We start from the raw sequence: 16,855 nt of genomic DNA, 5'->3' as shown, positions 1-16,855 counted from the left end.
ATTTAGGCTGCTAGGGAAGAGACTGAAATCCAGGACCTCAATGGTGGCATTCCCAGAAATGCTCCCAGTTGCACGTGCAGGGCCAGGTAGGCAGCAGAGCTTCAGAGTCTCAATGCGTGGCTGAGACGATGGTGTAGAGAGGAGGGTTTAGATTTATTAGGAACTGAGGAAATTTTGGGGATGGGGGGAGCCTATACAGGAGAGATGGGCTCCACCTAAACCAAAGTGGAACCAGGCTGCTGGCACTTAACATTAAAAGGGTTGCAGAGCAGTTTTTAAACTAAGAGACGAGGGACAGCCGATTGCTGTGGAGGAGCACGCGGATCGGCCAGAGACTTCTCTTAGGGGAGAGTCTAGTGACAGAGATTCTCTAGGCCCTAGTCTGGAGCAGAGGACGGAAGAGGATAAAGTAGGGGCCAGATCAGACAAGAAACATTCACATAAATAATCTGACACGTCAGAAAAGGGCAGACAAATAAACAGTGACAAATTTGTAAAGTGCTTGTTGGGTTCACTCCCGCTGGGGCACTGGCCATGCAATCCCTGGCACTGGCCACTGCAGAAGACAGGACACTGGGCTGGATGGACCTTTGGTCTGACCCAGTCTGGCCGTTCTTACGTTCTTCTCTGCCCTGACGCCTCTGATCCTATCCTCCCTGCTGTGTATTGTCTCCAATAGTCCTTTAACAGGGAACAGACCCCACCCTGCAGCTTCCAAAACACCAGGCAGCTGGCTCGGACTCTTGGAAAAGAAAACTCCCAGGCTTGTGGTGCCGAAGGAGCTTGTGCGAGAAGCCATCACAAGCAACGAGCCCAGGGCTTTCCCACAAAGGTCAGTTACAGCTGGATTTCAGCCCCTGAACCCCGGTGCCTCAGTTTCCCCATCTGTAAAATGGAGATGAGAGTTCATTTCTCCCATGCTTTGTCTGCTCTGCTTAGCAGGTCAGCACTCCGGGGCAGGGTGCGACTTAGCTTCTGGGCAGCGCCCAGCACACTGGAGCCCTGATCTTGGTCTGATAATAAGCAGCAGTGGGGACTACCTAGGACTAAGCAATCGGGAACCCCTTGGATTGGCCTTCCAGAGCCAGATGCTGGCAGGCTGCGAGTTCTGGGGTCTCTGGATTTAGACAGGCTGCTTGCTTAAGCTCGACATGATGCAGCTGGGTCTCCCGACACAGGTATGGGGATGCACCAATGGAGAGGGACGTCTCTCACATGGGCGCTGAGGAATTGCTGAGGAAGGACTCTGCAGGGCAAGTCATTCTCAGTGGTTCTGGGCCAACTAGCGAGTCGCTCCCAGCCTGGCCTGCAACACCCAGCAGGGGATCCGTCTGGCGGCCAACCCGGCCGAATGTCCTGTCTTCGGGACTCGTGGGCTGGCCCTGGCTCAGCATGCAGTGGGGTGGTTTCATCAGAGGCGAGTTTCAAACTGCTGCCTCCCCTCCAGATGGGCTGGGTTACCCTGCTGGGGTCACCGGGGTGGGGAGTCCCTGGACACAGATCACGGAGATTGGGGGACAGGCAGATAGGAAATGGAGCTGAATATCAAGGACAGGCGGGACCCGGACACAAGGAGCGGGGTGGTCTATGTCCCGGGAACCGTTAAAGGTGGGGGTGGGGAGTGTTGTGCCGGGGTTGTTAGGAAACCACATTCCATCCCAGGACACGGAGAAGAGGTTGCACCGGGGAAGCAAACTCCAAGGAGCTCTGCTTTGATTCAAGGCTTGTAATTAAGAACTGATTTGCATAGTCTCAGCTGGGCGCCACGGGACAGGGGGTCTCACCCCCACCGGGAATTCGGACCCCGTGTGCCAGCAACGCTGCTCTGGTCACTGCCCCCTGCTGACATTCTAACGCCGCATCTTCCTCCTACACTTTTTGGGCCGGTGCCGGGTAGGACCACGTCAGCACAAAGTCGGCGAACCAGGTGGGCAGGTAACTCAGCGGGAGGAAGACCAGCTTGGCGTCCCAGCCAGCGGAGTAGCGGGTGCGGGGGTGGCGAGCTGTCAGCGCGTGCTCCATGCAGCCGGTGACGACGGACAGGTCAGAGTTGCAGGATTTCGGCAGGTCGCGGGTGGCATGGATAACTGCGCAGGGCAAAACAGAGAGTCAGGCCTCGCTGGGCTTTGCTGCAGCACGAGCCGCACCTGGACCGGACGGGTTGGCCGAGAAGTCAAAGGGGAAGGATGGATTGTTAGCACAGGCTACAAAACGGCAGCGGTAGGACGGCCTAGTGGTTAGGGGCTCACCTGGGCTGGGCTGGCTAGGTTCAATCCCTGCTCTGCCCCACACAGCCGGGGTGAACTTAAGCCTGTCGCTCTGTGCCGCCGTTCCCTGTGTGAGGCCTGTTCCCATCAGCTGAGTGGGTGATGCAAGGGGTCAGATACTGGGCAAGACTGCGGGCCAGATTTGCAAAGGGCCGGCAGACGCCTATGGAGGCAGAGCAGAGCCGCCTGGAATTTTCAAAAGCACCTCGGTTAATTCGGTGCCTAAGTCACCTGGGCACCCATGATTGTCCCACTAGACTCGTACCTGCAGCATTAGGCACCTAAATACCTTTGTAAATCTGGCCCACAGTATTGCACCGGATTGGGCCCTTTGCGTCACCCAAGGAAAGACACAGGCAGCTAGGTTTTCAGGCACTGAGTGCTCAGACGGAGACCCCCAGGGCTCATTTGTACTGAGATCTGCACCCGTAGCATGTCTCACAGCCCGGGGCTAGGGGCTAAGGGAAGAATCCAGCCAATGAGATGCAGGGAGCCAGCCAGCGCTCCCTGGGCCTGAGCAGGGGTGAAAAGCAGCGGGAGCGTTTCTGTCGCTGACGTTGGCACACGGATCTGAACGCGGAGGGGCCATCCGCCTGGAGTCACCGTTCACAGCCAGGCACTGTCTCTGCACCCGGCTTTCGGACACTCCCCTCATCCATGTTTCTCCACCTGAAGGGGGGTTTGGTTGATCAGCGACTCAGGCAGAAAAGCAAAATCCCCCAGGGGAGAACCGAGAGCTGCCCCTGATTCACCGGTGGAGAATCGTCCTGGTGCAGCAGGGGGGAGGTGGTTATTACTCTCAGGAGATCAGCGTGGGAGCTCTGTTCCCGTGCAAAGGTGAGCAGCGTTCACAGACCGTGTGTGGGAATGGCACATCTGATCTCGGGGCACACGCAAGCACAGCCAAACCTCTCTGAATGGTGCATTACATTGTGGCCACTCTTCAGAAAGGGGGTTTCAGTCCCATTCAGCCAGCTGGGCTGCGCTGGCCAGATTGAAAAGAAAAACACCTGATTTCCTAGCTACACAGGGCCTAAGAGGGAACTAGGAGTCTGACCCCCCCCCATTGCCATGCACAGCATGGTGTCATTTGCACTAGTGCAAAGTGCGTGTGCAATGCCACTCAGTCACAACGCACAGCAGCTGAAAATCGGCCCCTTTGTCTGCTGACACAAAGGCTGCTCTGCGGCAGCGCAGGGCCAAGGACGAGAGACGGGTGCGTGGTAGCTGCCGGCTGGCGGGGAAGGGAATGGGGCGACGTACTCACAGGCTTTTAAGTAACTCTCCCCGTAACTTGCTTTGGTTTCCTCAGGGAGCCGCTCCCAGAGGAGAGTGAAGTTCTCGACAATGAGCTCAGGGTTGGTAACTGCGGTGCTGAAGTAGCCTGGCTCGATCACACACACCTTCACCCCGAAAGGCAGCATTTCACGCCTGAAACGGGACAAGCAGGATTAACCTGCGTGGGAACAGCACCTTCCTGGGGCTGGCCGGGTTCCCGAAGAGGTGAGATCCGAAACGTGCTCTTACTAGCCCCAGTCTACACGGAGGTCTCATATGTGGCCAGGTTTGGTGGCTTCTACAACCTGTGCGGACACAGAGATACTGGAATCAAGGGGCTTTCAGGTTTGTCTACACTTGAAAGTTAATTTGGATTGAGGTAGATGCGAATTAAAAGCACAGTAGTTATTCCAGAACACCTCCATGGGCAGATTAGTCGCCCAAGCAACGTCCCATACGGGAACAGCTATTCTTTGTTACCAGAGAGACTGGATCCCATGAACTAGACCAGGGAGTGAAAGACATCCTGCTTCTGGGTTTCCATAAGGCCTCAGGGCCAATCCTCAGCTGGGGTCAGTCGGCAGAGCACCCCTCAGCCTAACGCTTTCCTGATTTCCTCCATCCAAGTTCTGTCCCTGGATGTTTCACTGATTTACAGAGCCGGCAACGGGCAGCCCTCGGGCCGTCCCAGGATACCAGGGAGACATGGCCTCCGAGCTTACGCAGAGCTCTTCTGACGGGCCACGTGAAACGACCGACAGAGCCGGCTGGACTTTCCTGGGAGCCAGGCCAGATCTAAGCCAGGATAGCGCCGTCAGGGAGTTGGGTGACTGATTTCCCCTCGTGTAGACGCACAGATACCAGCTTCAATGGGCTTTTGCCAATGTAGCTTATTTCACTGGCTGCCATAAGCGACACCGGCATGAACTGAATCTACACTAGCAGCGTTTTCCAGTCCAGCTCTGCCGGCACGTCCTTGCGCGCACAGACAGGGTGGGGAAGGACGGCGCAGCTCCTGTTCAGAAAGGAGACGTCCTCCCCCATGCTGTGGCCCTGATCCTGCTGGGGCTGTGGGTGGGTGGTCCAGGGCCGCTAACAGGATCCATTTCGTACTCAGCCTTGGGCTTTCAGACGCTGTAAATTGCACCCACAACACACGGGCAGGGCTGGAAGCACACGGGAAAGTCATGCCAGTCTAACCTTGCCGGGTGTGAATTCGAATCTGACTCTTCATCCAGCCCCAGCTGGGGGCAGTGCTCTCAGGATAAGGGCAGCCAAGAGCAGCCTAGTTTTAAATCAGCTGGAATCACAGCGTCTGCGCTGGGGTCTGCAGCAATTTAACTCACTTGCTTTAAAACCTGATTTGCATTAAGCAACTCTCCTGTATAGATGAGGCCTCGCAGCGCGGGGCTGCATCTGGAGGAGCCTCCGAGCTGACGCAAGGAGAAATCAAGTCTCAGTGAAGAGCCCGTCTCCACAGCGAGGGTTGGGACTGCAGCGCCCCAGCTGGAAGGGGAGCAACGTCCCGTGCAGACACTGCTGCAGCACAGGGGAAGCCCTCACACGCGTGCTGGCAGATCACACCCTGCCTTGCAGAGCAGAAAGACGTGGTGCAGCTACACCTGGAGATTCTCTCAACAACATCCCTTCCCTGAGGACGCGCACGGCTGCCAAAGCGAAAGCTCCTGAAGGAATGAACTCTTAACTGCCGGGTAACAGCCACCTCCAGGCCTTTCCACCCTGAGCCAGCCGGTGGGATGGAGAAACACCCTTCGCCTAGAGTCACAAACTTTGCACCCGTTTCCCCTTTCCTTCTCTATCCTCCCAGATCAACCGGGGGTCAGGCAGGAGTCCAGTAACCCCTGAGATGCCGGAGGTTGATGAGAGGTTCACGAGTTGGTTGCATGTTTTTAAGGGCCAAAGGTGACAGATTCAATCCACCACGGCCGTCCCCGAGCCAGAGTCCCGTGGGCCCAACCACTAGAGGGAGACAAAGATCCAGGTGCATCGTGTGCAGAAATACACACACGTCACATCTGCGCCACGCCTCACGGCCGGGCTATTTACACATAGCAGCAAGTAAGTCTGGGTGGGTATTCACCGTTTGGCACGTGCAGCATGAGTTAGTGCAGTGGTGGTGGGGATTGCACGGGGACAGAACACGCAGCTGAAAAGGGCGCCCCGTCACTGGTCACTCACCGGAGGCTGTCGGAGAACGCCTCCACCCCATACTTAGACGGGCAGTAGCCCCCTCCGAAGAAGGCCAGTCGACCCATTATACTGGCCACATTGATGACCCGGCCCCTGGCTCGCTTCACCAGGGGCAGGACGCTGAGGGTCACCTCGATCAGGCCGATCAGGTTCACGTCTAGCACCTTGACGAAGTCGTCCTTGGTCAGCCACTCGTTGGGGCCCGTGGGGATTGCGATCCCCGCGTTGTTCACCAGGCCCCAGAGCCCTGGGCAGAGGAGATGGGGTGTGTGACTGTGGGGCGCTGTTCCCTCTCCAGTCCCTCTCCCAGAAATCCCTGCTGCTCTCCCACAACCCACTGCTCTCAATCTCCACATTGCTGGGAGGACGGGACGTCCCTTCTCCCCGGATCTGATCCACATCCCCACAGCCATTAGGGGAGGGATGGAGGACACCCCAGGAAAGTTCTCACCCCCCGCCTATGCTCTGGGCTGTGAACCACCAGTAGGAATAGAGTCACGCTGTCCCTTGCCCCCTGGGCGTGCAGATTCCAGCAGGCTATGCCCAAGGGGAAGGATGGCCCGCGCTGGGGTGCCTGGGGATAGCAAGACCCACCCCCCCCAAAGCTTCAGTCACAGCTTCCCAACCTGCTCTACAGCCGGGGTGACACCCACAGGAGAACTGGGTGTGACCCTGCCACATGCTAATAGGACAATCAACACCCATATGCCTGTGATGAGTGTCTAGCAAGGGGCGTGACCCGGGGCACGCGAGGGACGGGCACAGCCAGACCTGGGCCCCGCACCTTTGTCCCCCACTCGTTCCTTCACCCAGGCGGTGGCCGCGGCGATGCTGTCGGTGCGGGTGACGTCCAGGATCACCGTCTGCAGCCGCTCCGACGTTGCCTTCCTCAGCTGCTCCGCGCCCTGCTGAGTGAGACAAGCCGCCAGCACCCGCAGGCCCCGCGCGTCCAGCTGCTTGGCCAGCAGGTTCCCGAAGCCGGAGTCGCAGCCGGTGATCAGGACGTATTTCTCCGGGAGGCCCTCGACGCTCTGCCGCTCCCGGTACCATCGGCGCAGGAAGAACAGCCCCAGCAGGGCGGCCAGATACAGCCACATCCTCACAGGCGGACTCTGGGGGGTGAGAGGAAAGGGAAGCGTTACAGGGCACCAGCTCTGGCTCAGGGGGCACCTGACGGCCTGGTGGACTCAGGAGAACTGGGTTTGATTCCCGGCTCTGCTACTGACGTCCTGCGTGACCTTGGATAAGTCACTTGCTTGCTCCAGGCCTCAGTTTTCCCATCTGTACAAAGGAGATAATCCTCCTCCCTTTGTAGGAACAGGCTAGGGGAGGCCTGTGGAGCGAGGGCCCTGATCTCAGCTGGGTCTCCTACGAGCTAGTGTAATACTCAGAAGGTCCTGTCCAGGCAGTGGAGCACATCCCCTGGCAGACCCAGCGATGGGACCAGCCTGTGCTGTGTGTGTGTCCCCTTGGTAAAGACGGACCTCAGGGTAACTGGTACCACACCAGGGGGACACGTACCACAGGGGCTCTGCTGCTGCCTGTCCTTTGCCACCAGCCCAAGGATGAGCTATTAGCGACGGGGCTCGAACCCTCTCGCACCTTGGACTGGACTCCCCGCTCGGTTTATGCCAATCCTGACAGAGCCCGTCAGCTCCCACCGAGGGGAGTCCGGCGTATCCAGGTTTTTCCCCTGAAGTCAATACCCTACGGGGCAGCTGCTAGACGACCCAGGACTGATCCCTTCCAGAAGCTTCCCTGAGCAAATCATTTATCAATCCCTCCCCCCCATGTTAACCACACAAGGACACTCTGGGGCTGGCTGTGTCGTTTGCCTGGAATTAGCCCCCTCCCCTCCTTCAAAGCCCTGGTTGTTGCGACACCCATAGGAATCCGGCCAGCTAGGGGTGGGTTAATACTCCCATGGGTCTGTATTTCATTCCTCTCCTCCTCCGGTCCCGTGTCCCAAATGTGATCCCGGCCCCATCGCACCAGGTGCTGTACAGACATCCAGCAACAGGCAGCCCTGGCTCGGAAGAGCTAAGGGCCAAATTTGAAAAGCTATTTAGGCACCTCATGCTGGGAGCTGGATGCTTAAATAGCTTCAAAAACTGGAGTCTTAAAGTCTAAGTAGCCAGGACAGACAAAGGGCGGGAGGAGAAACTGAGGCACAGAGCAGGGGAAGTAACTCACCCAAGATCACCCAGCAGGTCACTGGCAGACCTGGGTTCTATTCCTGACTCCAGCCCAGCGCTCCATCCACTAGGCAACACTGTCTCTCCTGTTTGCTTTCTCAAATGGGGGCGTCCCCCCATCACCATAATAGCTCAGCATTATTACTCGATTTCCTCAGGGGGAGAGTCTCCTACCATCCCCTCCGCAGCACCCAGCTGCTTGTCTCACTCAGCAGCTCCTTGGATCAAAGTCTTCACGCGAGTCCAGGATTCCACTGGGAGTTTGTTTTTCACACCACATTTCCGGCTTTTCACCCATTAGCTCTCGTGCGTGTGAGCTGAGCAGACTGCAGGAGTCACAGGGAGACCAGGGCTGGATTAGCAGGGGGTGGGGGGGCTGTGGGTCGGGATTCAGGGGCATTGGCAGAGCTGGCTGTGTGGGGAGCCGGGAGGGAGCTGCCGGAGTTGTGAGGTGGGGAAGGAGGCTCTGGGACTGAGATGCATTTCGCAGTCAGGCCGTAATTTGCCCAGCATTTAGCTGGGCATTCGGCCTTCCCTTTCAGGAGCCCCCACGGTGAAAAGCCAGAATCAGGGACATGCAGGGGGGGTGCGTGTGTGTGGGCTAGGGTGACCAGATGTCCCGATTTTATAGGGACAGTCCCAATTGGGTCTTTTTCTTATATAGGCTCCTATTAGCCCCCACCCCCTGTCCCGATTATTCACACTTGCTGTCTGGTCACCCTAGTGTGGGTGTGTGGAAAGAATCGAATGAATTAAAATATTCGTTAAAAGGGGAAAGGGGCGTGGGGCAGGGAAGGGGGGTCCTGAAGCGTCCGGGTTGGGCTTAGGCCCAGCAGAACGTCATTTTCAGTTTCAGATTTGCGCCCAGGAAGGCAGAGGCTGCAGCTCTCAGCAAACAGCTGGCTGGATCCGGCCAGGGGCTGAGCCCTCCGGCCTCAGTCCCATGCAACGGCCCTCGAGCATGTGCTCCGCTTTCGGGGCGCGCCTCGGCCCGCGCATGTCGACGGGGCTGCAGGGGCAGCGGGCGCCCGGGGTCTCCGTCCCGGCTCTCGCCAGCAGCGAGCCGAAGTGGCAGTGGGGACCATCGTGGGGAGAGGAGAACCGGGCCCGGTTCGCGCAACACACTGAGAGGTTTGATCTCTGGGCAGTGGCCCATTGGGTGGGGAGCTGGCGTGTCGCCCCTGCCCAGGCGTGCGGGTAGTCATAGGAAATTTCTCTTCGGCCACCTGGCTCCACTGATACGGTGGGGCCCTGCACCCGAAGCGGCCAACTTTGCACCCCAATATCCACCCTGCTGGCTGTTTCCCCCGCCCCCCAGCTCCCTCTCCAACCTGGACGAACCCGCCCCCCTGGGCTGGACTTGCTGCTGTGGGAACACCTGCAGCATCCCCGTTACCTGGGAAGGGCTCCTGGCCCTGCAGGAGCCGGGCCCCCCGCCCTGCTAGATTGCCACCTCCTGCTCCTTGTCTTTCCTGCCTTTCTGACCCAGATGGAAGGCTCCTGGAGGGGAAGGAGGCAGCATTAGCAGAAGCCCAGCAGCCTGCGATTGGTAGGGAGCGACGGGCTGTCCTAGCAGAGAGCCAACCACAGGACTTGGAGAGGGCAGAACTGGGCTCTAGGGCTGGGCTCCAGGGAGCACAGGGAAGTCCCCCTAAGTGCAGCAGTGCAGAGCAGGGACCCTCTTCCTCCCTGCAGGTGTCTGAGCGAATCGAGCCGAAAAGGCCAGTTTCCTCGGCACTCTGGCTTTGCCAGGAGCCATTTTTGCGTCATCTGCAAATCTGATCGGTGATGATTTTCTGTTTCCTTTCAGGTCATTGATAAAAACATTAAACAGAGGCCAGAATGGAGCCCTGGGGACCCCACTAGAACCCCCTACGCCCCCCAAGATTTCCTGTTTACCGTTCCATTTTGAGACTGATCCGTTAGGCAGCTTCTCTTCTATTTAATGCACCATGTTCGTGTTCTCTCATTCTAGGGTTTTAATCGCAAAGCCGCCCGGTACCCAGTCGAACGCCCTACAGAAATCTAAGTCTGTTACATCAGTGCTGTTACCTTTATCAACCAAACTTGCCATCCCATCAAAAAAGATTGCAAGTTTGTCCCACAGGATGTATTTTTCACTAGGGCAGGTTGATTGGTATTAATATTACCCTCCTTTAAATCAGAGACTCATAGACTTTAAGGTCTGAAGGGAACATTATGATTGTGTAGTCCAACCCCCTGCACAATGCAGGCCACACAATCTCACTCACCCACTTCTGTAACAAACCCCTAACCTACGTCTGAGCTATTGAAATCCTCAACTAGGGGTTGAAAGACTTCAAGGTGCAGAGAATCCTCCAGCAAGTGACCCGTGCCCCTCGATGCAGAGGAAAGCAAAAAATCCTTTAGCTCTTTATGAATCAAATTAATCAGTTACCTGTAAAACACCCACACAAATTAACTCTTGAAGATTCATTTAGGAAACAATAATGACACCCAAGCTCCTGCTGTCCTGACATGAGAACGAGGGAACGCAGAGACAGCCAGACGGGATCGGAACCAGGGTCCGGCTACTTCAGGATCCCCATTCTGCCTGCTCTCCCAGCAGCTCTGGACATAGCTCCGGGCTAACCCATCCCCAGGACAGTTTCTTCCTGACCCCCAGGTTGGCTCATACCCTGAAAGCACAAGAGAACGGGTAACATGTTATGATGGCTCCTCGCTCGCAATGTGACTTAGGGATCCCCCCGGCGCATAGTACTAGCCGGCTCCTAGGAGGTGGCACCGTCCCCCAGTGACACACAGCGTCATGGAGCGGGGCTGCCCTGCCGGGACGCGGGGACAGCCTGATCTGCTGCATGAAACAGGCCAGAGGGCTTCCCTGAATTAACAGGACTTTGGCCACACAGAAAAGTTGTACCACTTTAACTATCCTGGTATAGTTAACACGGTGCAGCCTCCTAATGTGGAAGCAGATCTGCCGGCAGGAAAGTGCTAACACTATTCCCCAAGGGGAATCAACCAAACCGATGTAACACGCCTTCATCTCAGCATATTTGCATCCACACTAGGTATAACAACAGTGGGAAGCAATCATCCCCCGTAAGCGACCCAGTTATTCCAGTCTGGGTATAGGCTACAGCCCCGCAACCCGACGGCACTTGACTACCACGCTGCCTTGGCTCTCCGCCTGCAGCATGGTGGGGGAGTTGGCACGGCGCTGGCTGCCTGCCCCAGTCGCTGCCGTCGCCCTGCCCCAGAAATCGCAATGCCTCTCACCCCACAGCGCACATGGCACAGTGGGGGTTGGGGTGGCAGGAGCCCACGGGCAGGAGATGAGGTTGGCGCCGACGCAGGTTTGGGGGGGAAGGTCGGAAAACACGTCAGGCCTGAGGTGAGTTCTGAGCAGACCCCCAGTGCAGACCCAGTTTAAGGAACAGCATAAATCTGGAGGCAACTTTGGCACAGCAAAGATCCAGTGTGCCAGGCTGAGGTGCTGAGACAGGCGCAGATGCTCTCATGAATCTGTGCTGCTGGTTAAGTCCATTGCAACTGCCCAAGACTCTGACAAAATCCCCCCCCCGACCCCGCATTAATTCAACCTTCATGCCTGCAAGGGCTTTGCTGGACTGCGAGATCTGTGCCACGTAGGTGCTGGCTGGATGCTGTCTGGCCAGATCATGCATTCGTCCTTCCCCTCTGGAGAGCTGGGTTCAAACTGGCTTTGGGCACAAGCCGGGAGGGAAGAGAGTGACTCAGGGTCTTTGACTATATCACAAACCAACGCGCAGTCATCACTTTCTGATCAGGAGAGGGGTCGGACTGGAATATCAGAAGTGGGGCTGGGCTCAAGGTTGAGGGGCGCTGGCAGAGCATTCTGGGGGAGCCCAGGCGTGCAATAGCTGGATTGCAGACCCCTCGAGTAAACAAGACGACACTTCGCTTGATTGCTTCCAGCTTGCATCTATGTTACTAACAGGTTTCAAAGTGGTAGCTGTGTTAGTCTGTATCAGCCAAAAGAACAGGAGTCCTTGTGGCACCTTAGAGACTAACAAATTTACTTGGGCATAAACTTTCATGGGCTAAAACCCACTTCATCAGATGCATGCAATGGAAAATACAGTAGGAAGATATATATATCTTGTGCCACAAGCAATCTCTTTACCTGGCTGTCTCTGTCTGAACTAGCAGCCCCCAGGTGTGGGATTTTGGAGACCCGGGATACTGCTGACTCATCTGTCTGCCCAGCATTTGGAAAATCCTCTCTGCATCTGGCATCTGCTTCACGTAAAAGAACAGGGGCTGATTCCCTCAGAGGGGAGACGAACACAAAGGGACATGCTATCACTTAGATTAGAAAATCTTTGAGGACAATAGTTTTGTTGTGTGTTTGTACAGCTCCTAGTGCAACAGGGTGCTGGTCCACGAATGGGGCACCACAAATAACGACTGCTAAGGAGAATAAAAGATCTATAAAATAGCAAATGGGCAAGAGACGGTCGACCTGGGGTTCCCCTTGCTCAGTCTCTTCCCCCGAGAACAAGGAGACGTTCAATGAAATGGAGAGGTGGCAAACTGAAAACGGATCAAAGGACACTTTTCCCTCACATGCCCCAGGATTAGCTTGTGGAACCCATTGCCACAGGGTAAGACCATAAGTCCAGCCACACTGGGTCAGACCAAAGGTCCATCTAGCCCAGTGTCCTGTCTTCCGACAGTGGCCAATGCCAAGTGCCCCCAAGGGAATGAACAGAACAGGACAATTATTGAGTGATCCATCCCCCGTCATCCACTCCCAGCTTCTGGCAAACAGAGGCCAGGGACACCCAGACCATGAGGTTGCATCCATGAGCATCTTGTAATAACCATTGATGGACCTGCCCTCCTGGAACTTCTCCAATTATTTTTTATACTTCTGGCCGTCACCACATCCCCTGGCAAGGAGTTCCACAGGCTGACTGTGAGGTGCATGAAGAAATACTTCCCTGTGTTTGTTCTAACCCTGCGGCTTGCTCATTCCATTGGGTGACCCCTGGTTCTGGTGCTATGGGAAGGCATAAATATCACGTCCTTATTCACTTTCTCCACACCAGGCATGATTTTATAGACCTCAGTCATACCCCCCTGAGTCGTCTCTTTTCCAAGCTGAACAGCCCCAGTTCAATCTCTCCTCATATGGAAGCTGTTTCATCCCCCTAATCGTGTTTGTCGCCCCTCTCTGTACATCTCACTGAGGCTGAGAGCAGACCAGGATTCAGCAAAGCATCAAGGTATTTCAGTGGGTGATAAGGATCGTTAGTTATAACAGGCAATATAAAAATAAGCAAGGGTTTTAGGCAATAAACCCTGATGCTCCAGGGCACAAACTGAGCTCTAAGTATGGGGGTCAGGAGGAAACTAGCCGAAGGGGCAGGTTATCCCACAGCTGCCTCTTGCAAGGTTCCTTGCAGCTGTCTCTAAACCAGGTCGTCCTGGCTACTGATGGAGATGGGGCACTGGGTTAGATTCAGTTTGGCAAAGCCTATGTCCCGAAAGCCCCAGAAAGGGGCTAATCTCACTGTCCCCAGGGGGCCGTGAGCCCTGCTCGGAGCTAAGAGGAAGGTTGGAAGGTGTCCTGGATCCCGACCTGGGTCTACCCATCAGCTTCCCCCACTTTGCAGGAATCGCCCAGCGTTTCCGGGCTCCACTGGTGCTGCTGTTGGGCAGTTCATCAGTCCAGCCCGTCCCTGGCCTGGGGGTCCCTGCTTCCCTGCTGAGCTGTGGAAGTCTAGAGATGCCGAGGAAGACAATAGAAGGAAGATCATTAGTGCAAGGCTGGCAGGATCCACCGCGGCTGCTGAAGGGGCCAGGAAGCACCATGCACCACGAAGGAAACCAAGACGTGGCCAGGCGCCTCTGGCCACTCGACAGTCTCGGAGGATGTTGGGAGAAGGATAGAGGGGCAGGATGCGGGGGGCAGAGAGGGTGAGCCCTGATGGTCAGGACAGCGTGGAGGCCAAGAGGGGCTATGGACGGGGCATGTTCGCTGGGAGTCTTAGGGGGCTGCTCCCCGGTGGAAGGGGGTGATGTGATGGAGGTGGGGTCCAGGCTCCCCCGAGGACACGTCGCATGGCCATGTTCTTGCTCAGCGCCCCGTTAGGCCAGGCCTCCTGCAGGGGATGGAGAAGAGGCCGAGGACAGCAATCGCGTTCGGGCAAATCTCACCCGCACTGGCCCAAGCTGGATGCAGCCTGGATGGGGAAGCCGGACCCTTGGGGAAACGGGACCCAGGGGTGCTCAATGACTCGGATCAGATTTCCCCACAAAGCCCTGACGCTCCCATCTAGCTCAGGTACGTCCCGGGCCCCTGGTCCTGCAGTATCCAAGCTCCCCAATGTATTTCTCCTCGCAGGCAGGGGGGAGACTTGTCCCAGGCCTCCCGAGTCGTAGCCGAGCGTTCTGCCCTTCCTCTCCGAGCTCAGCCTTTCATCGGAGGAGGTCCTGGGCCTTCGCTCGCTCAGACACCCAACCCCCCTGAGAAAGGCACTGCCTCCATCTTCCAGACAAGCCACGGAGGAAGCAAATGACTTGCCCTGAATAGCTGGGAACAGAACCCAGGTGTCCGAGTTGCCAGGCTGGGGCCTAGCCCCCAACTACCCTCCCTCCTTTATGCAGCGACAGCTCCTAACGTTTCCCCTTCACCGAAGCAGGTTGTTCTTTCAGCCTTACCTCGGCTCCCCCCTCTTCTGCTGGGCTCTGGCGGCGGGGGTTGCCCTCCCAGCGCGGCTCAGAAACACCGACGGGGCAGGGAAAAGCTTTCGGCTCCGCTACGTTTCATGCCCACTACAGAGCCCTTTGCAGGAGCGATCTCCATCGACGCCAGACGCAGCTCGACGCCAGCTGAGGATCTGGCCTTGTGATTCAGCCCAGAGACCATCGTTAAAGCCAGAAGGAAGCGTTCTGTTCATGGCGTGCAGGCACACACACACAGAGATGTTAGATTAAAAACATAAATATCAATCGTGTGGAACATGGCCCCGTAACGCTAGTTCTCAGCATTCGGAACGACACACAGAAGGGCTGCAAGGCAGAGAGACGTGACGTAGGCTGCTGCCTAAGGCAGAGAAACACAATACCCGCTGGCCCCTCACCTGCAGGAAACCCCCCTGGAAATGTAAAGTGTCCGCTTACAATGTTAAGACAGTTTCAAATGCCCCTATGGGAGGCTGGCTCTGTCCCGTTCCCAGCCTGGCCGTCAGCCTCCCAGTCCTGCAAACACAAGGTGGCCTTGGCGACGATCAAACTCCCCCCAGGCCAAGGGCAGGCTGGGGCTATGCTGAGCAGGGAGGTCGGTAAAGCCACTGGGCTATAAAGTGCTGATGGGCAGGGGGAAAACGAGGCCACCCTAATTAGTGCCCCTTATCAGCCTTTCCCTGTTGCCTTCCGGGAGGCCCTTTACGTAACCCGTGATCCGGCAGGATCCTCGAGTGGCCCCAATTCCAATCAGAGCAGCAGTGTCCGGAAAGGAAATGCCCTTGTCCATTTATCTCCTCCAAACAAAGAGGAAAACTGGACCCCCCCCCAGAGAGGGGGAACAGGGGTGGCGGCGCTTGAGAGCGGCCTGGCGACAGGATTGGGAAGGGCTTAGGGGTTTTGGACATGCTTTTATGAAGGTCCAGTTTGTAATGGGCTAACAGCTGTTCTACGCAGGTTATAGGCACGTGGCAGCACGCACCCGAAGAAGGTGCTGCAGATGGGTCTAAAGCACGTCATATGGACGTACGTGGTACGTGTTAGGAACCCGGCCGTAGCTGTTGCAAACGGCGATAAGCCATGTGGTATGCATGCAGAGACACGTATGTAGCACAGGGGTGGGCAGACTACGGCCCGGGGGCCACATCCAGCCCTCTAGATGTTTTAATCCGGTCCTCGAGTTCCTGCTGGGCAGCGGGCTCCGGGGCTCGCCCAGCTCCGCACGGCTCCTGGCAGCAGTGGCATGTCCCCCCTCCAGCTCCTACATGTGGGGGCAGTCAGGAGACCCTGCACACTGCCCCTGTCCCAAACGCCGCCCCCACAGCTCCCATTGGCCAGGAACTGTGGCCAATAGGAGCTGCAGGGGTGGTGCCTGCGGATGGGGCCGCGTGGAGAACTGCCTGGCTGTGCCTCCATGTAGGAGCTGGAGTGGGGACATGCCGCTGCTTCTGGGTGCTGCTTGAGTTAAGCACCACCCAGAGCCTGCACCCCTGACCTCTGCCTGCACCCCAACCCTGATCCCCTTCCTGCTCCCTGAGCCCCTCGGTCCCAGCCCAGAGCACACCTCAAACCCCAAACCCCTCATCCCCAGCAGGAGCCCTCACCCCTCCCCAGGCCCCTGTCCTAGTCCGGAGCCCCCTCCCACACCCTGAACTCATTTCTGGCTCCACCCTGGAGCTCTCACCCCCTCCTGCACTCCAACCTCCAATTTCATGGGCATTCATGGCCCACCATGCAATTTCTGTACCCAGATGTGGTTTGCCCGCCCCGATGTAGCAGCACGCATTAGGAGCACATCAGCAGAAGGTGTAGACAGTTATAGAATCATAGAGACCTTGAGTGGTCGTCTGGTCCAGTTCCCTGCACTCACAGCAGGATTAAGTATTATATGCCATGTGGTATGCATGCAGATGGATGTATGTAGCGTGCATTAGAAGCACGTCCATCAGAGGTGCAGACAGCTACAAGCCCTGGTCATAACAAGCAACCTATTCCCCTGCTGGACTATATAACAATTGACGGATTATTCAAGCAACTCTCCCCCGGTTATTAACTGGGGCCTTACTACAAAGCATGACCTGTTTTCCTCCAGAGCCCAGCCCAGCAATACCCACGCTCCCCGCTGCAAAGGGGTGTGTCAGCCAGGTGCCTCGGTGAGACCCACGTGCCCACGGAAAAGCCTGTTTCTTA

General features: G+C 56.8%; 1 protein-coding gene across 1 annotated transcript; it reads right to left on the bottom strand.

Annotated features, from left to right (window-relative positions):
- Positions 1 to 238: 238 nt before the first annotated feature.
- LOC115647834 (retinol dehydrogenase 16-like) lies at positions 239 to 9,436 on the bottom strand. Its single transcript, XM_030554670.1, has 5 exons — positions 9,348 to 9,436; positions 6,541 to 6,868; positions 5,745 to 6,003; positions 3,535 to 3,698; positions 239 to 2,087 (listed from the first exon to the last, which is right to left on the bottom strand). The coding sequence occupies exons 2-5, from the start codon at positions 6,851 to 6,853 to the stop codon at positions 1,870 to 1,872; spliced, it is 954 nt and encodes a 317-aa protein (XP_030410530.1). The 5' UTR covers positions 6,854 to 6,868; positions 9,348 to 9,436; the 3' UTR covers positions 239 to 1,869.
- Positions 9,437 to 16,855: the final 7,419 nt, after the last annotated feature.

This window comes from Gopherus evgoodei, chromosome 3 (assembly GCF_007399415.2).
Source record: "Gopherus evgoodei ecotype Sinaloan lineage chromosome 3, rGopEvg1_v1.p, whole genome shotgun sequence".
Lineage (NCBI taxonomy): Eukaryota > Metazoa > Chordata > Testudines > Testudinidae > Gopherus > Gopherus evgoodei.
Note: the sequence above shows the minus strand (reverse complement) of the source record. Positions and strands in the feature narration are given on the sequence as shown.

Bases quoted from the DNA above. Each gene is read 5' to 3' on its own strand.
- LOC115647834 (XM_030554670.1), bottom strand. From the start codon at position 6,853: ATGTGGCTGTATCTGGCCGCCCTGCTGGGGCTGTTCTTCCTGCGCCGA. The intron at 6,004-6,540 runs GTGCGGGGCCCA...TCCTCTGCCCAG, and splicing joins GGAACGAGTGGGGGACAAAG to GGCTCTGGGGCCTGGTGAAC. The intron at 3,699-5,744 runs GTGAGTGACCAG...GTCCCGTTTCAG, and splicing joins GCGTTCTCCGACAGCCTCCG to GCGTGAAATGCTGCCTTTCG.